The sequence below is a fragment of the Myotis lucifugus genome, unplaced genomic scaffold (assembly GCF_000147115.1).
Source record: "Myotis lucifugus unplaced genomic scaffold, Myoluc2.0 scaffold_113, whole genome shotgun sequence".
Taxonomy (NCBI): domain Eukaryota; kingdom Metazoa; phylum Chordata; class Mammalia; order Chiroptera; family Vespertilionidae; genus Myotis; species Myotis lucifugus.
In genome coordinates this window covers 3,541,297-3,567,070 of record NW_005871161.1, presented here as the reverse complement: position 1 = coordinate 3,567,070, position 25,774 = coordinate 3,541,297, and the positions used below count along the sequence as shown (strand labels likewise).

The following is a 25,774-nucleotide window of genomic DNA, read 5'->3' as shown; positions in this document are numbered from 1 at the left end:
CAGATGGTGAACAACACACTCTTTTCCATTGCACAGGTAATGTAAAAATAGTTCCCTAATCAAAATCAACTTACTGAGCAGTCTTTGCCTCAGCAGTTTATTTTTGTAACTCCTTTTTAATGAGCTCCTATGACTTTCATTTTTACTTTTGCTTTGTGTTTTAGTTTAAAATGCATTCTTAGTTAAGGGAGCTTTTAGAGAGCTGCCTTGAGGCCCTCATCTCTGCGTCAGTAGGAACTGACTCTTGTGTTCTTTGGGATTGAGGGCCTCTCTGCTGTGCTCCAGTGACTTAGCTTCCCAAGGTATGCCAGAGGGATCGCTGATGCATAAAGGAGTAGGTTCTAAAATAAACTAATGAAAGGCCTAGTTAGGGAGGTAACATGATAATCTATGGGCTATGAGAATCCACTCAGCTTTCCACCAGAAGAGCCACCCAATAGTGTATGAATAAGTATATTTCTAGTGGGGTTTTAAATGTAAAGTTATGATTAAATTTCTTGCTTTTCTGAACACACAGCAGAGGGTATCAGCATTGCCTAGAGCAGTGGTTCTCCGGAATGAGGCCCAGAAATCAGGATTTTAAAAAAGATTCCCAGGTGATTCTATTGTGCAGCCAAGGTTGAGAACCACTGGCCTAGAGGGTTTCTTAAAACAGATTTCTGGGCCACACACTGCCTCATTTCTGACCCAGTAGTCTGGGGTGGGGCCAGATTTTTTTTGCATTTCTAACAATTTCTCAAGTGATCTGGATGCTGCTGGATACACTTACAAAGCCCACTGGTCTATGCAATCCATGCCATATATTTTTAATAACTTGTCCCCATAGTTTTCTGTTGTCCTTCACAGAAAAAGAGCCAAATTCACATGTCAGTTCTTTTGCTCTGGCTTCTGTCAGTTCCATTTGTGAGGAAAACAAAACAAAACAAAAAATGAACAAAGTGATGCTAGGAATAACCAACCCTGGATTTCTAGCCTTTTACTCATTTTTAGTGGAATGAAGGTTTTATCTTAGTCAATAAGATCTTAGTGCCTCTTAACAAATAAGAGCTTACCTGAATTATACAAAGGTGATACAACTATCTAACACTAAAAAGTGATTCTCTTTCAATTACAAAATTTGTCTCCAGTGAAGTCTCTTAATACTAGAAAAGGAAAATGGTGGTCATAAGATGACAGGGGAAAAAATAAGACTCATTTCCCACACAGATCGTAGTTATTCCATTTATTATTTTGTTTTTAAGTCAAAGAAGAAACAGCACATCTAGAATCTAAATAATGTAGGCAGGCTGTAATGCTTATCTTGAGATGTTTAAAAGGAATTGTTTTTCTTCCTCTGGCTTAATGTATTGACAAAGAGACACAGCATGATATCATAATTAGGTACAATCTGACTCTGTGTGCAGAGCTGACAGGGCAACTCCCCGGAGGCTCTAAATGAGCTTCTCACTGCTCTGCACTTGAGCAACTCCAAACTGGTTAGGGCCACGTAGATTAAAACATTGGTAAGAACAAATTAATGTTCGAAGAGGTACCAGCTTTAGATTTTTGCTTATCTTCCAGTTCTAAAAAGTAAAGATTAGAAATAAAATTAAGGCATTGCTCAACAAATAGTTTTGAATAAAATAAATATTAGCTTTTTTCAGAGATTTCATAACATTGATTTCTAAAGGACACACTCTTCTATTTATGCTTCATCTGCTATTTCTCCCACACAAATAAACTTTACTAGCTAATAAAGGCAAACTCAATATTAAACAAAATTCAAATGATAAAAAACTATCTATGCTTTTATCAAACATATTATATTGTCCAGCTATAATGTGTTTGGGATGAAATACATTGAAAAAAACACAGGGAGGTGGCCAAAACGGGGAGACAAAGCAACATGGTCCAAATGAAAGAAAAGAATAATACTCCAGAAAAATAACTAAACAAGGTGGAGACAAGCAATCTACTAGATGCAGAGTTCAAATCACCGGTTATAAGGATATCAAGAAACTTAGCGAGGACCTCAACAGCATAAAAAATAACACAGTAAGAAATGAAGGATTTATAAGGAATCTATTGGGGTGACATAGGTTAGAATTATATAGGTTTCAGGTGTACACTTCTATAATACATCATCTGTATATTGCATTGTGTCTTCACCACCCCAAGTCAAATCTCCTTCCATCATCATTTACCTCCCTCTACCCTCTCCTACCTCCCCCCAGTCCCCTTGCCCTCTGATTAACACCATATATTTTAATGTTCTTAAGATAGTAGATCTTAAGTGCTCTTACCACAAAAAATGAAATAATGTAACTATGTGATGGAATGGAGGTGGTAGCAAATACTATTGGTGGCAATGATATTGCAATTTTTTGCAATGTATTTAATCACATCTTGTACACTTGAACATAATGTTATATATCAATTACATCTCAATAAAGACAGGAAAAAACATTATACTATCATAGAAATAAATTCTTATATACAAATCTAGTTAGTATTGGATGATTTAGATATGAACAAAGAATAAGAGGAGGTCTCATGCTCATATTCACACAAAAAAACACCATTTACCTTTGACGGAGAAACAAATTCAACACATTCTATCCACATGCCAAAAAACGATTTTCCACATATTGCACATTTTCTTCCCTTAGAGATTATGTCCCAAATCTCTGGGTACCATTCTATGGCTTCCATTAGGAAAGGATTCCTTTCTGTCAGCTCATTCATTATAAATCTTGATGTTATTTCCTAGATTTAAAAAAATATTATTCCTCAAGATAATTTTCAAAATAACCATTCTTTATTATTCCTCACAGTGTCCGTTAAATTAATTTTTCAAAGTGTATATAAAAAGTATATTGTCAACAATTGGCATTATAAATAAGTTTAGTTTTCAACAATATAAGAAAAGCAACTTACTCCTATTTTAATATTTCCATATTTTCATATACAGGAATCCAAGTTATAATAAACTTACATTATTAGATAAAGTTTAGTTTAAATTTTGTACCTCTTATTACAGTAAACAGGACTGTACAAATATTCAGACTGACTGAGTCTATCCTATTTACTAGTGTCTAAATTCTTACCACTAAAATTGTAGATCATGAACCAATAGAATTTGCATCATCTGGAAGCATATTGAAAATTCACTCTCAGGTGCACTCCAGACTTACTGAATCAGAATCTGCAATTAACAAGTTTCCTGAGATAATCTCTTTGCATGTTAGAGTTTGAGAAGCATTAGTTTAAGTTACCTACTGCATTGAGTACCTAGGTAGAGCCATATTGGTAAAGAATACTTATTTCTATTAACCAAACCTCTGAATTTACTCTGTATTAAACCTATCCACACAGGTATGTTCAGAAACTTCATTTATGGTAATAATATTATTAGGACATCTATCTATATATAAAAGCCTAAGCGATCCAATGACTGAATGATCAGTCAACCAGTCGCTATGACATGCACTGACTACCAGGGGGCAGGAGCTGCTGAGTGACAGCAACTTTGAAGAATGCCCTCTCGCACTCCAGGACCCCTCGGGGGATGTCAGACTGCCAGTTTCGGCCCGATCTCCACAGGCTAGGCTGAGGGACCCCACCTGCCAGAAGGACCCCGCTCACTTCGCAGACAACCTTCGAGCCCCGGCACCACCCCAGGTGTGGCCAGCCAGGGAGGGACAGCAGGAGGCATGTCCGGGGCATCTCACCCAGTCCTGCCCCGCCAGCCACCTTCTAATTAATTTCCTTTCAATGTCCACGAATCCATGCACTGGGCTTCTAGTTAAATAATAAAAGGGGTGGGGTGGAAATATGTAGAAGCTGACTTTCATCATGACAATCAACATCATCTTAAAGTAAAAAATTAAAAAAAATATATATATATATATAAGACTTAAAATTAAATCTTTACTGGCCAAGCAACAACAAAAAAATATATTTGATTTACTCCACCAAGTGTCCCCACCTCCCCAGTGTCTGTGCCGGTAGCCCGGAAGTCCTATATAAATGTTACACAAACATTGCATGAATTTGAATTAGTTTGTGAAACTTTTTTTTTCTGGTCAAAGTGAAAGATTTTTCAGTAGTATTAAAGTAGTCCATATTAGGCTCTGAAATGAATCTTTGCGAATACCTACATAGATGCAGATGTAGGTATATAGATATAGATATAATCTGTCACTCATTCACCCAAATTAAAGTATTTCTAAAATAACAACAAAATGTTATAGATTGCTGTCTCCCTGTTCCTTATGACGCTGTCCCTTCCACTTCACAGGCATCTGGGAAAGCTGCCTTTACACAGCTTGGGTTCCTTAAATGCCTGATCCTTCAGCAGCATAACCTCCTACCCACTTAAGCTCATTCTCCTGGGTGGTTACATAACTGAGGTCGTCCTTCCTGAAAAAAAAAAAAAGTACCCTTTCATACTATTATTACCAGGACTGATAAGTTACATGTCTATTACCACCCTTTCTTTACCTCTTTACACAGAGCATAACTTGTGATTCTGAATAAAATGTTGATTTTAGAGGTAAGTTTTAGCTACAATAATTAAAGTCTAAGTCTCACTATGAAGCTTCAGAAAACTAATACAAGATTCACTCCCCAAAATATCAGATGGTAGAAGAACTTGCTGAAATACATGGGACCTATAAATAGGTCACAGTTCACATAGTACACTTTTTCCATTTAAGATTTCTGGAACTAAACATGTGTGTTGCATCCGGTGTGTCTCTTGACAACTCTTAACATTACCCATTACTTATATTCTTCTCCTACTTGCTGCTAATGTATTACTTTGGAAGATATAGAATCAAAATATAAAGTTATTACTTGGAAATGTGAGTATATGTAAAGTATATATACTGGCTATGACAATAGTACCTTTTGGGACATCTCTTACAGGTACATGTGTTACAGGATTCCAGGGCAGGAGGAATAGGGAAACTGAGACAGGGAAGTTAAAACAAGGCCAAAGAGTGTGGGCAGTTTGCAGCCAGCTTGTAACTAACAAACCATTATCTTCCCCAGCCAAGGACACAGCGAAAATGGTTTAAAAACCTCCCTAATGAGAGAATGCAGAAAGGGAGCGGGAAAGGTTTCCATTTTTCTGAATTTAGTCACTCTGGAAATCAGATAGGATGACATTAGATTCTATAAGCAAGACAAAGAGATTATGTCTAGGATTCACACTGCCAATAGACTAGGTGACATTAATCTTGCTGATTTGGCTAGAATGCTTTAAAAGAAAGCTCTTTACAACTTAAATCAGGGCTTCATTTGGAGGCCTGTGTGAATGACTCAGGCTTCACCTGTAGGCTCAGGACGTCCAGCTGCTTGACAGCACCAACAGGCTGCTTCAGGAACAGCGGGTTTCCCTCACAGTAGAATTCCTTCAGCTTCAGATGCTGAAACTTTCAAAACAAAATAAAAACTTCATTTCACAACAAAGTAACAAATTTTACTCCTGAGGCTACATCTTCAAGAAAATTAGATAAAAGTGATTTAGGACTTATAGTCCACATAAGTATTTTAACAGCAGGACATAATCCAGTCACTATGAGGTGCACTGACCACCTCTGGGTCCCTTCCCCTGGCTGGCAGGCTCCCATCGTCCGATGGTGAACAGGGAACTGGGGGTGGGTGGCAGGGGATGAGGGCGGCACCAGGCCAAGGCCCCCGCCCCACCAGTCGCCCCACACATAGAGGGCAACACGTGGCAGGGGCGGGTTCGACGAGCGGGTGGGAACGGCCGACCTCTCGGTCCCTCCCCCTGGCCAGCAGGCTCTGATCGCCCGATGGCGAATGGGGAACCAGGGGTGGGTGGCGGTGGGAGGTGGGGCCGGCTGCTGGCAACTCGGGAAGATGGCCCTGATGGCCGGCCAGGCCTAGGGACCGTACCCATGCACAAATTTCATGCACCAGGCCTCTAGTATGGTAATAAAAGAACTAATAGATTTCTAACACAACTAACTGTAGTTATGACAGTGCTTTTTTTGCTTTTTTTTAAAAGATTTTTATTGACTTTTAGAGAGAGAGAAAGTGAGAGGGAGAGAGAGAAACATGGATGTGATAGCAAAACATCCATCAGCTTCCTCCTACACAGGAATCCCACCCACAAGCCCGGGCATGTGCCCTGACCAGGAATCGAACTGGCAGCCTTTTGGTGCATGGGAGAAAGCCTCAATTGAGCCAATCAATGTCTCTATCTCTATATCCCTCTCCCCTCCTCTAAAAATCAATAAAAATATATTTTAAAAAAATGTATGCTCTTGAAAATAATATTTTCAAAAAGTATGAAGTGGCCTTAGATAGTATATACTAACAAAAAACACTAACCATACAAATATATTAAAATATTTATGATAGCAATCATAGTTCACTTAGTTCCAACAACTTCAGCTGGCACAGAACACAAAGGAAGGACAAAAGGACAATAGGACCAAAATAGGTTTTGAAATTCTAGAACAAAAAAAGGTATTTGAGTCATTTGTATAACTCAAGGTTCCAATAACTACAGGTTCTACTGGTTGTTCATTTTGTTCTAATCCCAGCAGCATAAACAAAAATGTCTTTCCATTATAATAGAACTCGACTCTACTTACTCCTGTTGGAAATATCTGAATGACATTTCCAGCTATGTCTAGGATTCTTAGGTTTGTAAGACGACACAATACCTGTTTAAAAAAACAACAGAGAGATTTTTTAAGAATCTGTACGATACATAGAATCATAAATATTTCTTCTAAGTTCGAACTTGATGGTATTGATCATCTTTCCTAATTACCTGATCAATTCTTTTTTACATCCTCCCCAAAGAAAATCACTGTATCCTGGATTGTCAGATTCTCTGAATTTTTCATTTCCTCTGACCACTCAGGGCAATATAACATGGTGGCCAAGAGAGAGGCTATTTGTAGGTTCAAATCTCACTTCTGACACTTACTATGGGTAAATTTCTTAATCTCTTTGTACTTGAATTTCTCCATTTGTAAAATGGAATTGCTAATGGCAGGCCCTACTTCAGTGATTATTGCATGGATTAAATAAATTACTAAGTGCTTACTAAAGGACCCAATACAACACAGTCGTGTGGCTCAGTGGCTAAGCATCAACCTATGAACCATGTCGGGGCACATGCCCGGTTGCAGGCTAAATCCCCAGTTTTGGGTGTGTGGGAGGGGCCAATTGATGATTATCTCTCATCATTTCTCTCTCTCTCCCACTTCCTCTCTGAAATAAATAAAAATATGTTTTTAAAAGGGCCTAGTACATAGTGAGCAGTAGGTAGACATTACTATCATTACAATGGAAAGGATCTTTGAGAAACGGAAAACAGATGTAATCTTAGAAAGTTGTCTCTAATTGACAATTCTACCACTGGCATATATTTCTTATCTCCCTTTTGCTTAGCACTGTGCTAAATGAACACTTTCCTTATACTGTAAAGAAAAATCTGTTAGAGTCTCTATCTACATGCCTAATGTGACTGGATGGACATATACATTCATACACATGTGAAGATATACACACAATTTATAATGTACCAGAAAATGATTCCTAATTTTTTCATAAACAAAACAAGTATTTTTTGTAAATATTTATTGTTAGGTTTGATCAAGCTAACTGGTTTTTCAGGTCATTTCACTATGGACAGTCCCTTTGCTGAGACCACATTTCATTTGTGGTGACCACATTCCACTACCTCCCCCTCCGGGTTTGCATAAAGAAGTCTCCACCCAGAAGAAAGTCCTCCAAAAGCCTCACTGGGTGCTGGAGCCATCCAGGCTCAGCCACCTGGTGTGCGGATGATCATTCGTAATCCCTCACCACTCTGGCCTCGTGCGTTCCTCCTTCGGTGACCGAACAATTATATTTACAAAATAATGATAGACTGAATCATAGTAAATGTACAAGGACATAAATGATCATAGACATTTTTTATATAATAATTCAGGATAGGACTTCCTAGCATTTCAATTCTTTAAAATCTAAACTCCTTGGGATTTATAAAATTACTAAAGGCCGGGTGCACAAAAATTTGTGCACTCGGGGAGGTCCCTCCGCCCAGCCTGTGCCCTCTCACAGTCTGGGACTCCTCAGGGGATGTCCACCTGCTGGCTTAGGCCCGCTACCCGGGGGATCGGGCCTAAGCTGGCAGTAAGACATCCCTCTGGCAGCCCGGCAGCCCTTGGGGGATGTCCACTTGCTAGCGGGGAGCAGGCCTAAGCTGCAGTCGGACATCCTTAGCACTGCTGAGGAGGCGGGAGAGGCTCCCGCCACCACAGCTGTGCTGGCAGCCATCAGCCTGGCTTGTGGCTGAGCAGAGCTCCCCCGTGGGAGCGCACTGACCACCAGGGGGAAGCTCCTGCATTGAGCATCTGCCCCCTGGTGGTCAGTGTGTGTCATAGTGACCAGTCATTCCCAGAGGTTCTGCTGTTAGGGTCAATTTTCGTATTACCCTTTTTATTATATAGGATAGAAAGAGGACTTTTAAGTTAGAGAGACATGGATTTGAGTTTCTTCTCTGATCTTTGCAAGTTGTGTTCAAGTCACATAATCTCTTTTCCTTATTCTAAATTGGATATAATAAAAAGAGCTACACCATAAAGTGTTATAAACACTAAATAATATAATGCTTCAGCATGATGATTATATTGCTGCTGTTAAAGCTTTTCCCTCAAAAAAAATGAGTTATACTTTTAATAGATTTATTTTGTAATTTAAAGATATTTTTACTTGTTCATAGAAATTAGGATTTTTAAAGAATTTAAGAATAGAATTTTTAAAAAATATTCTTATTTGTAGCCTATAACTTGGTATGTTTTCACATATTACATTATACTGTGCACAGAATTTTTAAAGAGAATATTCCCTTGAAAGAAAAATGAAGGCAGGATTTGACCTGCTTTTGTTATCTCTCAATTTACTGCATGACATGCATTCCCTCCTACCAAGTTAATTTTAATTTGCATAAGAAGGAAAGGTAAACCCATGGACAGGTTCCTAGCAGGAAACAGTACTCTCAAAGTGAGAAATCTGAGGTGAGTTGAGTAAAGTCACTATTTATAAAAGTTTGACAGGATTTAGAAAAACCTAAACTACAAAATGTAGTTCCCTAAAACCTCAAAGTTCCCCAAAGCTGGAAAACAGCAGGAATTTATTTTACCAACATAGGCCTAAGGAGCCAAGGGGAGATAGTAATGGCCCATATGAGAATCACATGACATTAGCTATAGCTTTCCAAAAAGGTGTGCAGGAAACTCATAGCACCCCATCAGACAGGGTACCAGGGGAACACCATCTGATATTCATTCTCCTATCCTTTCACCTCCTGCTAGTGCCTCTAATTGGCCATGTCCAAGAGGAAGCCAGAGGATGTAGGAGCTGATACTGGTGATTCTCCCAGATGCAGAGTAGGTTGAAAAAGGACAAAGTGTGGATATGAAGAAAAAAATGAAAGTTGTCTAGCACATATTCAAAAACCACATGTACTTATATTTTGTGCAGCATATAGGGTTGCCAGATAAAACATAGAAGCTTCACTTAAATTTGAAACAAACAATGAATTTTTTTCATATAGTTATGTCCCATGCAGGATTTGGAACATACACTAAAAATTATTCATTGCTTACCTGAAATTCAAATTTAAGTTAGTATCGTATATTTGTATTTACTAACCTGGCATCCTTAACTATGTGAAATAAAACAAGTTACAACCATCCTTTGTCACAGGAATTTGGGAGCTGACTCCATCTAATCACAAGGAAAGCAAATGATGGTGTGCACTCAGCTACCCATGTCCATTCTACAATCCCCCTGAATCGTGTTGTAAGGAGACTTCTTCCCCAACCAAAGAAAATTTTGTCCCATGCTTTGCTTACCCCTGGCAAAACTTCAATGTTGTTTCTGGCCAGAAGAAGTTTCTGGAGCCTCTTCAAGAACTTAATCTCTTCAGGTATGCAAATGATCTGATTGTAGTTAAGTTGAAGTTCAGAAAGATTCTTAAGAAAACAAAGTTCTCTAGGAATACTGGTTAGCTGGTTATGATTTATACTCAAATATATAAGGCTTTCTAATCTGAAAATTAAACAAAGTATATGAATGAAACACAGAAAAGGAAAGTCTATTGCACAGACACTGCTTGTCAAAAGCCATGTGTCAATTAATCTTGTAGCTCATCTGAGCTTTATTTCAGTCAAATGTTCACAACTACTGTGAATAATTGGAGCATAAAAAATCTTGGTTGTAATCAAACTTTTGAAAATAATTTATATTCAGATAGCTTACATTAAAAGTAGTTTATGTAATCAAATCCTAAATTTTTTAAAAATGTATTTTTATTGATTTTTACAGAGAGGAAGGGAGAGTGATAGAGAGTTAGGAACATTGATCAGAGAGAAACACTGATCAACTGCCCCCTGAACGCCCCCTATTGGGGAACAACCCTGCAACTGGAATCGAACCTGGGACCCTTCAGTCTGTGGGCTGATGCACTATCCACTAAGCCAAACCAATCAGGGCAAAACCTAGATTTTAAAGAAAGAAAATTCTATTTTCATTCTGTGTACATACACATTCACTATATTAAAGAGAAAGCCAAAAACAAAGGAGGACATATACATGCAGAAATATACATATACATATAAACACCTACATGGATATAGGTATTGGTAGAGGTATAGTTACAGATTATAGATCTTGTGCCAAAAATTTGTGAGAACCACTTAGTTCCTGTGGAAGATGCAAAGATGGGTCAAACACAGACTCCTTATTTATATATCATGGCCTAGAAGGAAATATTACCTAGAGCCATAAAATGAGGATAGAAAATGCCATTGGACTGGGAGAAAAATATTAAGAACATTTGAGTCTATGACTACAGATATGATACCTGAGGTATATCATAAGCATTTTTGAAAAACTGACATTTGAACTTGGCATTGAATAATAAAACTTGTAAAATTAGGGCAACAAGAGGACATTGTAAGCTAAGAAAATATCATTTTGAATAAAGAAACAACAACAAAAAAAATTAGCACTACCTTAGCACCAATTACCTGCATGTGCACGTAATCTAATCATCAGTACAACTCTTAAGGCTGGAATTATTCACTTAAAATCAGAAGTAAGAAAAATAAAGGATCAGAGGTAGTAAATACCTTGCCCAAATTTCCCATCCAGTAGATAACAGTTTCAAGATTCAAATGCAGATGCATTTACTAGCAAAGCTAATAATAAAATATATAGTGCTTGCTTTGACAGTACATATGGTAAAACTGAACTCTATAGAGAAGATTAGCATGTGAGTTTCATTCCATCTCTATAGGTAAAAGAATATTTCAAAATTAAAGAGGTGGTCAAGGACCTCGCAGCCTGGTGGCATCATAGGACCTCCGAGTCTCTCCCATGGAAGGCCCAAGGTGGACAGACATCAGAAGGGGTACATCTGGGTGAACAGCAGAGGCAGGGCTGGGAGGGAGGACAGAGATAGGAACCTCCTGCAGCCCAGCCTTCCCTGCAGGCCCAGAGGACACCTCAGCAGTAAAGAGCTGGGCTGCAGCTCCACGGAACAGACTAGACGGGAGAGGAAGAAACAGCAATCTGTCCTGGGTGGCTGGCAACACTGAGAACTGGGCCCAGGGGCAGGGGCAGAGAAATGGTGCAAAAAAATATCAATCCTCTAAAGCCTGCTAGAATTGAACGAGATTCCACAGATGGGAAATTGGCCCACTCCATCTCCCCTGCGGCTCACAGGGCAGCAAGCTGAAGGTAAAAGCACTGAAACTGGGGGGGGGGGGGGGGGGGGGGCGCGGAGATCCAGTCTAAGTAGTTTGTAATTGTTGCTGCTAAGCCCATAAGGTGGAGCAGAACTGGAATTCAGGTACTAGCTGCCCCCACCCAACCATCCCAGTCCCCTGTGGTACATCCTAGTGGAAGCAGCTAAGTCAACCTGGAGTCACTCTGACTACAGGGAGTGTCATACTGAGCACACAGAATATCCATAGCCTCCCCTGCGGATCCATGGGAGGGGTTCCCTGAGTCTGAGATGACAGGGTAGTGGAGGGGATGGCCAGCTACTGGGGAACGAGGAGAGGTCTGCACAGTTTAGGGGTACTGCCCCAAGAGATCTAGGCAACCCCTGCAATAGAGGTAAGAGAAATAAGAACTACTGCTTCAGCGCCACCTACTGGAAAACAAATACCTCTACATTTAATTCTTTTTAAAAGCAGTTTACAATTATGCAAATGCAAGAGCAGAGAATTAACCAATTAAACACAATGAATAACCAAAATAACAAAGGAAATCCAAAAGAAAATCTTAAAACCTCTAGAAAAGAACTTAAAGTCATGGAAATATGTGATTTAAATGTCAGAATATTCAAGACTGCAGTTCTGAAAAGCTCAACAAGATACAAGAGAACTCAGGCAATTCACAAACTCAGAAATAAAATCAGTGAACAAAAAAGACTATTTTACTGAAGAGGTAACAACTATAGAGAAAGAGCCAAACATATACTGTAGCTGAAGAACTCAACAAAAGAGACGGAGAATGAACTAGCGAGCTTAGAACATAAAGCAGACTAAGTGGAGGGAAGAATTTGTAATATCAAAGATAGACATCTAGAAATGAGTCAGATGGAAGAGAAATTTGAGAGTAAAAAAAAGTGAAAGAACTCTATAAGAACTATCAGATTCCATCAGATTCCATCAGAAAGAGTATATATATATATATATATATACACACACACACAAAATATGCAAATTAGGCCAGGACACCGTAACGGGTCATGATCACAGGGGGAGGTTGCGCGTGCAGGTGAGGCCCGAGTGGACATGGACAGGGCCAGGGGGGCTGGCCCACAGCCTCCGTGGCTGAGCACAGGCCTTGAGACGAGATGGCGGGCACACCTCCAACGGAAGCAGCGCAGCTCCCTCCCACCTGGAGGAAGTCCAGGAAACCTCAGGTGGGAGGCAGTGTAGCTGACAGGTAGAAGCAGACCTCAGGGAGCCTTGGTCCAACCACAGATCTGCCCCCATTTCTAAGCTAAACAAAGCAGACCCATTTACACAGATTGGCCCCTCCCACGCACATACAGGTCTAGTAGACACTGACATAAAGAGAGAAAAGAGTGGTAACTACACCTGGGTGGATCAAGGCCAGTTACGTACAATTTTTGACAGCAACCACATCTGAAACCTACCTAAAGGGACCCAGAACCAACACAACCACTAGTGGGTTTCAGAACACACAAGAACTCAACCCAAATAGACACACAAACACCACACTCAAAGGTAGATCAGGGCAGGTTCCAGTCCCTACTGGGAACAACCCCACCTCAGGGGGCAGCCTCTGCACAGCATTTCCTACACAGGGATAGTGGTTTACCTTTATAGACACCTAGCCTGAAGGGCTATGATTGTGCCACTGAGCCCATCAAACCACCTCGAGACAGCAGTTTGCATGCCAGACTCATAGTCAGCTGGCCTGAAGTCAATACCACCCACAAAAGGGCCATAGTAATCAAGACCCAATTACAACAGGAGAGCCTAAACAACCCAAACAAGAAACATTCCTAGAGCACCCTGCACAGGAGATCAAGGAGATTGCAACATTCAGACACCTACTATGTGGAAGGCCACCACACAAAGACTAGGAGCAATGGTGTTCTATGTCATATATAGAAATAAACACAAAGAGACAGCCCAAACGGGGAAACAAAGAAACAGGCCCCAAATGAAAGAGCTTTTCCCAAATTCACTACTAAGTCAATCTTTTGTGTCGAAAAAGAAATGAATGAGAGAAACAGAAAGAACAAAAATAATAACCAATTAAAGTAAAAGCTAATATCTATTAAGTACTTATTATATCACAGGTTCAACCCTAAATGTCTTTGATGGATTAGCTTATTTAACCATCAAAACAATCCTGTCCTGTGAGCATGGAACAAATTGACATACCTTTATGTGGACTTGGGGGGACAAGAAGAGATAAATCAAGGAACTTATCCTATATAGTAAAAGGCTAATATGCAAATTATCCCATCGACCAGGAGTTCGACCAGGGGATGGGGCCAACCAGCCAACCACCTATGGACCCTCCCTCCAGCCAGCCCTGCCCCTGATTGGCTCCCCACCCCGATCCGAGGCAGGGCCGGCCCTATTGGCCCCAATCAGGGCAGGCCGGCTGGACTCCACAGATGCATGAATTCGTGCACTGGGCCTCTAATATACTTATATGCATAACCCATGGACACAGGCAATAGGGTAGTGAAGACCTGGGGCGGTGAGTCAGGCCAGGGAGGAAGTGGGGAAAGGAGCGGAAATGGGAGACATCTGTAATATTATCAACAATAAGAAATATATTTAAAAACCCCAACCATGTGAAATAGGCACTATTATTGTCCTCCTTTTGCAAATGAAGACACAAAAGTATAGGAAGGTGAAGAACTTTCACTTTGCCTGGAACCATGCCTGGGGAGGTAACTCTTCAGCTTATACTAAGGCACAACTAGAATACTGATAATCCACAGTCATCTGTAAAACTGTGTAGACCTATCCATTTTCCAATTCTACTTGCTTTCACTTTTCTGACATATCACCATAGGTTTATACGGTTCATTTTAATATTTTTTTTGTACTTTAAACAGAGCTTACAAAATTGTGAAATCATAACATGTTACAGCTGCAAAGATTTTGGAATTCACATACTCAGATTTTTTACTTTAGAGATGAGAAAGCTAAGATGTAAGACAGCTAAAGTACATGCCTCAAGTCATCAAGCTGGTTGCACAAATATATGAACCTGAAACTAGTTCTCCAGATCTTCCAAGTGTCCTTTTTTCATTCAATCAATACATCAATCAATTGAATAAGTGAAGAAGCAAGCAGACAAATACTGGCATTTTCATTGCTATAGATATTCCTCTTCTTAAAAAATTAAATTGCTTCAAAAATTTTTTCTAGTTGCTCTGACTCAAAACATTACTTTCTCTGCAAAAAAAATTTACCTGGGAAATAATACATTTGCTAGAAGTATTGGCAAGTGAATTAGAATAGACTTTTATGATACCTTTTCTATCAATCTGAAAATGATTTACAATACTCACATGAAATAAAATTTACCATCACCAGTTCTGTAGTGGAGCAACCTCTAAGAACTAGAGTTGGGAGGTTAATAACACTTTAGAAATGTATGTTTCAAACCCCCACTCTTACACTTAGACTACTAAGCCATGCTGTTTCCCATTTTTCTGCAGTGTTTAAGGAATCATCTGCTTAAAAATGGTGGCTTGTCTCGTTCTTCAGATGCCCCCTTTGCTATGTACAAATCCCACATGGGCTTGAAGCTCAGCATAAGGTTTTCAGAGGGCCCTGGTGGGTTGCGGGGGGAGGGGGGGGTAATGGGGTAGGGAGTTAACTAAATGTTGCTATCAACAAAATTACCTGCTGACTTCTTCAGGAATATATGTGAGCTGATTGTTGTTCAGATTAAGTAGGATCAAATTTTTCAAGCCATCTGTTAGAAAATAATTTTAGACACTTTAGTTATATATATATGTTAGCTATAATTCTTAGCCATTTTTCTGTACAACTTGATTTTCCTTCTGATTTCTTGTCTTGCCCATGGCTCTTGGGTTGCTAATAACAGATAACTTCTTAAACTCGCTTCAAAAACAAAAAAGGTGAATTTATCACAAAGTTTCACTATGCTAAATCATGGTGCCCGAGGACAGAAGTTATAGCCTAGTTAACCGAACTCAAACCAGAAAGGCACTACAAAAGGCACTGGAACACATAAATATTTGTGGAGGGAATGAATGAAGTCCAAGGATTCTTCTTTACGGATGACATTCATCTACCCAACAAAACACCCCGTGGGAAATAAGTCAAACACTCCATGCCCCCTGCATCTGTGAATCCCACACTCAGCTCTGACAGGCCCAGCAAGTGTGCCCACCCAAGCAAATCAACACAGGCACACATAACACCATCTCTCGGCACTGTGCACACCTGTTCCTTTGGGGGGCTCACCTCTCCTGCCCATGGTTCTGTGCCCTGTGCCCCACTTACAAAATTGTGAAATCATAACATGTTACAGCTGCGAAGATTTTGGAATTCACATACTCAGATTTACACAGTGCCTCTGTGAGATTGTCCATGATGAGTTTCTTCAGAGCTGAGCAGGTTGGACTCCCATTCAGCCAGCTCCTAGCAATTGCTGTCATGTGGCAATGTGATTCCAGTCTTGCCTAATCTTTCTTTTTCAAAACAGACAGAAAGGTCCAGAAATCCAGCCTTTATGTGAATTCTCTTGATCTGCAAATCTTGGCACTAAATTCAAACTTATATGTAATACTTTCAATAATACAGCTAAATTTAAACAAATAAATGCATTGGAGTAGAGAGAGAGAGAGAGAGAGAGAGAGAGAGAAGAAAAACACAGACAAAACAGAACCAACCTATTTGTGACCCAGATTCAGCTCATGAGCCACCCATTTACAACCAGTATCTTATGATTACTTAAGCCAATTAAATTGTTTTAGATTTTATCACAATCCCCAGCAAAGAGTGTATGACTGACCCAGCTTAGGACACACATGTAACCCTGGTCCAGTCTGCTCTGGTCAGGGGACAGGGTCATGTAATACATGCTGAACAATGTAGTTGGATAATCATGATCTGATACAGACCATAATTTTGTTAATCACATAGGATTTTCAAAGTTCAACAGCCCCAAAATTAAGACATACAGGAACTAAAGACATTTAGGGCAGTGTACACAGATTACATATATTTTGCAAACCTCATTTAAAGGCAACATGAGAAGAAAAATTTCCTTACAGAAATCTAAATTAGCATTAAATTGTTTAATATTATATATATCAGATTTTACTTAAATTTATTTCCTCAGTATAGCTAATAAAATATTGTCTACTTGTTTCCATTCCCTGAATTTTTTCTTATGTAAACTGTTTTCTTCCTAAGTAAACTGTTAATAGAATGCTGAATATGTGGTTTTGTATATATAAAGTGCATAAACATTGATAAGTATTTGTCACAGTTTTTTTTAACCTTCACCTGAGGATATGTTTTTATTGATTTGAGAAAGAGAGAGAGAGAGAGAGAGAGAGAGAGATGGAGAGAGAGAAAGAGAAACATCGATGTGAGAGAGAGACATAGATTAGATCAGTTGCCTCCCTTACGTGCCATAACAGAGGCTGGGGATTTAACCTGCAACCCAGGTACATGCCTTTGACTGGGAATTGAACCTGACACCCATTGATGCATGCCGGGGGTCTTGTTCCAGCATCTAGAAGGGTTCAGCAATCTGGAGAAGGCTGTGCATAGATAAAATAGTAGTCCAGAGACGAAAAATAATTTTGAAAGGCATTTGGGGGTCAGAGGAGCCTAGTTTAAAGGAAACTAAGATCTCAGATCTCCTCGTCTCAGGACCCCATGCTTTTTATTAACACAATTTGTCCTGAGGCAAGGCAGAGATATACACTTCAAAGGGTCAGGGTTTCATATACAGAGACGTTGTCAGATTGGAAGAATTAGCCTACGGCTGTTCAGGTGTTTGACCAGTAGGAGGCAATAACATGTAGATTAAGATGCCCTTTGCTGTCTGGCAGCAAGCAATCAACTTAATGTATCCTATTCAGGTTTGGGGAATGACACCAGCCATTCCCAGATTCAGCCCTGCTGAACATGCTGGAATTGGTTTCTGGCAGGTGCACAGGCCAACACTCTAACCCCTGAGCCACACCTGCCAGGGCTAAACCTATTATCTTGATCAAAGACTGTGACTTAGTATCTGAGACAAAATAAAAAGTATAAAGGAAAAGGATAGCTGTGGAAAGCTTTCCTTGTTTTGATTTTCCACTAGTTTTCACTCTGGCACAAAGAAAGGGCCCATAGATTCAAGAGTATAAACAGACATGAAAATTCACTACACTAATGCTTGCTTATTTTCTTAGGTCTACATCTAAAGAAATATACTACAATAGCTGGAAAAAAAGTCCCCAGAATTTCATAATTTCAAGAGTAGCATGTAAATATCTTCCCCCAAAAGCAAAACATGTAAAGTTCCTTTTTCATCTAAATTGTTAAGTATAAGGGGAGTCAGTTCTAAATTGTTAAATATAAGGGGATTAATTTTGAGACTATAATACTGCTTTTCTTTGACTAACTTACCACATGCTCCAGAAGCAAATCTATTAATTCTATTTCCAAATAAATGGAGATTCTTCAGGGATGTGAGGTATTTCACCTCTTCTGGAACTTCTTCTAAAAGGTTGTTTCCCAGATTTAGTACTGTCAACTGCAAACATATAGAGATTTAATGGACTCAGACATTATCTACCTTCAAATGAGAAAAAAGAAATAATTAAGTCCCTTTGCTGAGATGGACATAACCTATGAAAACTTCAGCATGATCACAAACAATCCTTTTACACATATCTAAAATAATTTTTATAAAGTTCATTTTAGTTCGTGTTCACTTTATACTAATTAAAGCACACTTTAATTTTCAATTAAAGCACTTTAATAAAATTGTATCGCAAACCATTCCAAGGGTATTTAAAAATGCAATTAATGGTTCATTTATAACTCACTTGAACAGCTCGAGAATACCCTAGCATTGTGACCTCTAGACTCAAAACCATTAAAAGAAACCAACAAAGGAGCTAATTTCCTGAAGTCAGAAATATTGCCAAAGATCTGAGGTTCTCCTGTCATACGACTCCCAAATGAAGCATTAAATTCAGGTGGAGCAAGAGGTGAGCACAAGGATAACAGGCATGACTGCAGTGGGCCAGGCGGGCGATGAGGATGGCGTGGGCGACATCTTTGCCTAGATCCTTTTCCTGCTCTGCTCTACTCTGCTTCCTTCACCCCCTTATGGGTTTCTCCTGAGAGTGCAGCCTCAATTAATTACAAAAATCTATGACTCAGGCTCTCAGAGATATATAGTGTCACAGAAGCCAAGAGAAAAGAAAAGGCAGCTATTTTAAGAAGGTAACTGTGGATCAAATCCTAGAGAAAAGTTAAGTAAAATAAAAACAAAGAAATAACCACTGGAATTAGCAATGTGAACAGCAATAGTGACCTTGACAACAGGAGTGAAGTGTTGGAAAGGAAACTCTGTTTGAGGTGTGCTGTCAAAAAAATGTGAGAAAGCAAAGACAATTATTTGAAGAACTTTTGCTATAAAAGGGCACTGGAAAATTAGGAGGCAGCTGGAGGGTTTGTTTTTTCCCTAAAATAACATACATTTCACTTTATGATATGCTGATGGACATAAACCTGTAGAGAATGAGTAACTACTAATACAAGGAGAGGGATAATTGCAGAAATCAAAATCCTTTAGATTTTAAGAGGATAGGATCCAAGTTGCAAGTAGGACCTTTTCATCCAGGGAGTAAGAAGGAAGGTAGAGGAAAGTGTGTGCAGATCAGAACACTGGACCGATTTGGTGATGGAAAGATGAGGGAGCTCCTGATAGTGTCCGTTTTTCAATGAAATGTGAACCAAAGTCTGCTGAGAGGAGGAGATGTAAGAAGTTTGATGAAATGTAATTTTGAAGATCAATCTTGGGAAATATACTAGGATAGCTGACAGTCAACAGTTAGCTCTCAAGATGATATAAAGTTTGGGGGACAGGAGGGAGGGGAGTAAGAGATCAACCGAAGGACTTGTATGCATCCATATAACCATAACTAATGGACATAAGACACTGGGGGGTAAGGGAGGGCAGGGGCTTGTCAAGGGTGGGGGGGAAAAAAGGACACTTATGTAATACCCTTTGTAATACTTTTAGCGGAAAAAAAAAAAAGATGATATAAAGTAGATAGATAACCCAAGAAAAGGCACTTATCTGGGTGACACATCCTATATAAGAAAAGGCTAATATGCAAATCAACTGAATGATGAAACAACCAGTTGCTATGATGCACACTGACCACTAGGGGGAAGACACTCAATGCAGCATCTGCCCCTGGTGGTCAGTGCGCTCCCATAAAGGGAGCACTGCTCAGCCAGAAGCTGGGCTCACGGCTGGCGAGTGCAGTGGCGATGGTGGGAGCCTCTCCAGCCTTCTCAGTAGCGCTAAGGATGTCCGACTGCTGGCTTAGGCCTGCTCCCCACAGGAAGCGGGCCTAAGCTGACAGTCGGACATCCCCCGAGGGCTCCCAGACTGCGAGAGGGTGCAGGCCGGACTGAGGGACCCCTCCCCCTTCCTGCCCCGAGTGCACGAATTTACACGAGTTAACTATATGGCTTTGGCTAGAAAAGGCTACCATGTGAAATTCTGAGCACCACCACCAAGAATATGATATTAGATGATGAACAGGGTTCAACTGATAACCTCAACATTTAAAAGATTTCAAAGTTAAAACTAAGATGAAGTCCATGGAACTGGGATGATTCTTGATGGAATAAGATCACTAAAAAAAAAGATTTATTGATGACCTTCAAAGTCCTAAAAGTATCTGAAAGATCAGGTGGTTATCCTCTGTCACCGTGGCAAATAAGTCAGAGCTCCAGCATAGATTACATAAACTATACAGAAAGGTCCAGAGACACCTTAGCAAAAAAATGAGTTGCCTTTGAGAAATACCTCAAGACCCAATCTAAATGTTCCATTACTTTAATCGTATTTGTTATATGTGTACTATGTACCTTGTACTATTCTCTATACTACAGTAAAAAAGACACGTATGATTCCCTCTCTCATAGTGCTTATACATTGGGAAATAAGACAGACAACAAGTAAGTAGACAAATAATTTCTGTTACTGCTAAGTGCTACGTAAAAGGGAAAGAAAATAGGATAATGGCATGGAAAGTAACTCAGGCTGTCATTAGGGAAGACCTCTCTGAGGAGGTGATGTTTGCAGGAAGGCAGTGGGATGCCTTGGCAAGGCTACTCTAAATGATGTTTTACTCACAAGGCTTTCAGAAATAGCAAGCATCCAGAACGAGCACGACAGTATTGCATTAGTAACACTCTCTATGGTTATGGGCAGTCCCCAAGGGAAGATTTTAGTCATATAAGAGACAACTACTGGGGTAAATTTAAAACTTACATTACTTCAATAATTGTATATAGAACGAAGTTCTGCCGGTGTTTTCAGAATGTAACTCTTCTATCCCTTGAATGTGGCATATTGCTATAGATTGAAATACACCATTGCTACTAAATAGTTTCTCATGGACCCGTAATGCAGAGAACAATGAACTTTTAACAGTCATCTAGTGTATCATATAAAATGCAAATGGGCAATTATATATCTTCCTCATGACAAAATAATGGGTAGCTTTTTTATTTTGCTAGAAATTTTTATTTATTTTTCTATATTTAGGCTCTCTGAAACTTCTACCCAATTTTCCCCACAGCAATAATAAAAATATAGCAGTCTTTCAAAATGTTAAAGATTGCTATTATATTTCCCCTAAATGTGTTCCATTCTTCCTTAACCAATTTCCTCAGGACATAATTTGCATACCCCTCACCATCCTGGTCACTCTCTAATTTTTGTAAGAAAACATGGTGCCTTGGCTGAGACAAGGGAATGTGGTCTCAGTATAGATGCTGGTGAGACCACAGAATCTCCCTCAGGCAGATGATTATACTTATATTAATGCCGCCTAACCTGGCATCCACTCTTTGATCAGCAGAGCACATTGCTGGTACATAATTAATTTTGTCTGTGACAACAAAAACTGCTAAGTTAACAGTCAAGATCACTCACATCCAAGACTTACACAGTTATTTTCTTAACTTAAATGCAGTTATCCCTGCAAAAACTGCATCGTGATGGTTTGGGCTCAAAAGACATCTCAAGTGAATGTGATGATGTCACTTTAAATTCAAAGTCTAAAACTGGACACCCCAGCTCTGTTTTTCCCATCTGCACTTTGGTTAACGCACCCATCATTCTTGTAATCCTATGGTAGCCCCACTTTGAAATCACCTAAGACTTCTTTTTCTCCACCTACATTCAATCAGTCAACAAATTCTATTCTCAAAATTTCTTTTATAGATGCAACTTTTCAGCTATATCTCATTGCAATCACTGCCTAATTATAGTATTACATAGCTGAAGAATGCAATAAAATGGGATGTGCTATCATTTAAATTCCCTTTGTTCAATCCTGTTGGATTACATATAAACAGCTGCCCAAATAATCACCTGATGAGGATTTTCTTTACCCAATATTTCCTTAAATATTTTCAACCTCTCTGTAGCCTTTTTGACATCTTTGTATACATGTCCTAAGTAGTGTCTATCCCAACTCTGGCTCACTTGGCCAGAGCATCAACCTGTACACTAAAAAATGGCAGGTTTGATTCCCCATCAGGGCATATGCCCAGTTGAGGATTCAATCCCTGGTTAGGGCACATGCGAGAGGCAACCAATTGAAATTTCTCTCTCACATTAATGTTTCTCTCTCTCTTTAATCAATAAAAAAAGAATGATCATAAATAAACACATACATACACATAATACATTCATACACTAATCATAATAGCAATAATAATTTACTGAAAAGTTTCTATGTGCCAGGCATTGAGCTTTATATATATTAACATTTAATTAAATCCCCAAATATGAAGACAGTTGTTTTTTTTCACACCCGTATCCTCAGAATCAGCATAGACACAAAAAGATTAATTTGTTAAAATAATGGCTATGTAAACAAATAAAAGGTGGGGATAATTCATGTAGTGTTCAAACCTGCCATCTTTAGGCAACACAGTTTTGTTTTTAGGTACTATAAATTGAACATCACACCCTTGTAAATCGCACACTAAGTGTATAGAATAAAATTATAGAGCTGAACGTAACCTCATGTTATAGATGTAGGCCCTGATTGAGTGACCTTGACAAGTGGCTTACTCTATTCCTGAACCATAAGTTTTATTAACAATACGAGGGTAATAACTTTCTTAAAAATGAACAGAGTTCTTAGCATTGTGCCAGCTCTCACTAAATGGTTGATGTTGTTATTCTATTGGATACCACTTTGTGAGTGCAGAAATATAAAAGTATCATTTTTGTTTTAGGAACTTAAAAATATCAAGACAATATGAATGGTGCATTCTATGCAAAATATGGCCAAGATCAGTATATTGGGGCCAACTGGACTTCCTCCAATGACAAAAGAAATATTAGTCCAAAAGGCAAGCATAGAATATATATAAAAAGTGGTAGCAAAATATCATTATTAACAAAGAGTATGGCCTGTAGCAACACAGGCAAGAGTTCAAACTAACATTTCAAGAATCCATTTAGGGATTTTATAGGAAACTAGAGGCCCGATGCACGAAATTCGTGCTCTCGGGGGGAGGGGGGGCCCTCAGCCTGGCCTGCACCCTCTTGCAGTCCGGGAGCCCTCAGGGGATGTCCGACTGACAGCTTAGGCCAGATCCCCACCCCCCCGATCAGACATCCTTAGCATTGTTGCAGAGGCAGGAGAGGCTCAAGGCTTCTGGCTGAGCGGTGCTCCCCTTGTGGGAGCGCACTGACCACCAGGGGACAGCTCCTGCGTTGAGCGTCTGCCCCCTGTTGGTTAGTGCACGTCATACCAACCGGTCGTTCTGCTATTCAGTCGATTTGCATATGAACCTTTTATTATATAGGACTGTTAGAATAAAAATTCTTATATCTTTGAACTATGACATACAAATCACCAAGTTACAAAGACCACAAGGACACTGTGCAACAGAGGTCATTCATCAGTATTTCGGCCAAATGTCACAACATGCCCTGCCCACTTTCTCTGCTTTATTTTTCTCTTTAGCACTAATCACTTTCTCATATCCTATTTGTTTTGTTTGTTTCTTATATCTCATCTGATTAGAACTTAAGGACTTAAGCTCCATGAAGGCAGGGATTTTCATGTTCTGTTTGCTGATGAGTTACTAGTTCCTAGTGCCTGAGACACAAATGGTGCTCAATCTTATGTTTGGATTCATTAAATGAAGGCAGAATTGAGGCCCAAAGAGATTAAGTGTCTTATATTTACCTGTAAGTGGCTAACCCAGTTAAGGTGCCCAAGACTCCAAATTCACATTCAGGGCTCTTTGCAGCTTTCTAAACTTTCTTTCTTTTAAAACACAATGTACTACTTTATTTTATTTTTTATTTTTTGGTTAATCCTCATCCGAGAATATTTTGTCCACTGATTTTTAGAGAGAGTGGAAGGGAAGGGGAGAAACACACACAGAGAGAGAAACAGCAACGTGAGAGACACATTGATTAGTTGCCTAACATAGGAGGATTGAGCCTGCAACTGAAGTATGTGCCCTCAACCAGAATCGAACCTGGGATCCTTCTGTTCACGGTCCGACACTCTATTCACTGAGCCAAACCAGCTAGGGTATAACTTTCTATCTTCTTAACCCCTCGTCTGCTCTTTTATTAGCAAATGTGAAAATGACTGAACAGTATTTCTCAACTGTGTAAATACTAGTAATCTATATTCATCTTTTGAGTGTTTCCAGCAGTTTTTATTCAAGACTAGATGCCCGATGCACGAAACCTGTGCAAGAGTAGGCCCTCGTGGCCCCAGCTGCCTTGCTACCCTGTCCCCCACCTCCTGGTCTTCTGGAAGGTCATTCTGGAAGGTCATTCTGCCATCCAGTCTAATTAGCATACTAGCTCTTTATTATATAGGATGGTTCTAAAACTCCCATTATACAGGAAATTTTTTAAAAATTCCACAACCTTAGAGACTACATATAAGAAAAATTATGAGTTCATGAACAGCTGAACAATGTCATAGCCTTAAGTAGAGAGCTGGCTCAGCTCAGCCCTTAAATAAGAAATCATATTTTACTTTTAAAAATGAATATAACTGATTTGAAACTACTTCAAAAGAAATGAATGTCCCTCCTTCCCATTCCCTGACAACACTCCATTTCAAAGTTCAGCCTGCTGTAGTCAGTCGGTGTGGTTCAATGGTTGAACATCAAACCATGAACCCAGAGGTCCCCGGTTCAATTCCTGGTTAGGGCATATGCCTAGGTTTCAGGCTTGATTCCCAGTGGGGAGTGTGCAGGAGGTAGCCAATGAATGATTCTCTCATCACTGATATTTCTATCTCTCCTCTCTTCCTCTCTAAAATCAATACAAATACTTTATAAAAAATTTCAGCTTGCTGTAGGAAACTAAAAAGGAACCTCCTTCCTATACCCCAAATGTCTCTTCATTCTGTAGGCAAAAGCCTCGAGAGTCCCCAGGATGCACAGCATTTCAGGGATCCTCAAGTGCACTTCCAGATGGAGCCCCCAAGGTAGACAATAAGATCTAGACTCCCAAGCCTTTCCAAAAGACAGCCTCCAGAAAGATGAGTATGGCAGAGACCTAATCCTGAGTCCAGATGTGCTCCAAAGAGAACATGAACAAAATGAAACTACTTCTTCCCCTACCACATAGAATTCCTAAGGGAGAACACCTCCAGGCACCTCTCTAACAAGGATCCACAGGAAGTGTTCAAGAAACCAGATCTCTACATATCAAAGCCTATTGTTCTCTCACCTCTTTGATCCCTAATCCAAAAAGATGGACTCTTCCTCACCTGGGTCAAGGTGCTTAACTCTGAGCACACCTTGGAGACTAGGTTTTTCTGAAGGTTTAGAACCTTCAGGCCAGGCAGGTTTCCTATTGTAGAGGGTATCTTTGTCATCTTCTTCCCATTCAAGGTAATGATCTTAGTGTTTTTACCACCCTTTACTGCTCTGAGGAACAACCTTTCTTCCAT

At 39.6% G+C, this 25,774-nt stretch overlaps 1 protein-coding gene across 1 annotated transcript; it reads right to left on the bottom strand.

Moving 5' to 3' along the window:
* Positions 1 to 1,207: 1,207 nt before the first annotated feature.
* Positions 1,208 to 25,774, bottom strand: LRRC69 (leucine rich repeat containing 69). The gene is made up of 8 exons (XM_006093309.2): positions 25,592 to 25,774; positions 18,201 to 18,327; positions 15,450 to 15,522; positions 9,888 to 10,083; positions 6,609 to 6,680; positions 5,316 to 5,417; positions 2,566 to 2,745; positions 1,208 to 1,562 (listed from the first exon to the last, which is right to left on the bottom strand). Exons 1-8 carry the CDS (start codon positions 25,772 to 25,774, stop codon positions 1,431 to 1,433), a joined length of 1,065 nt encoding a protein of 354 aa, XP_006093371.1. The 3' UTR covers positions 1,208 to 1,430.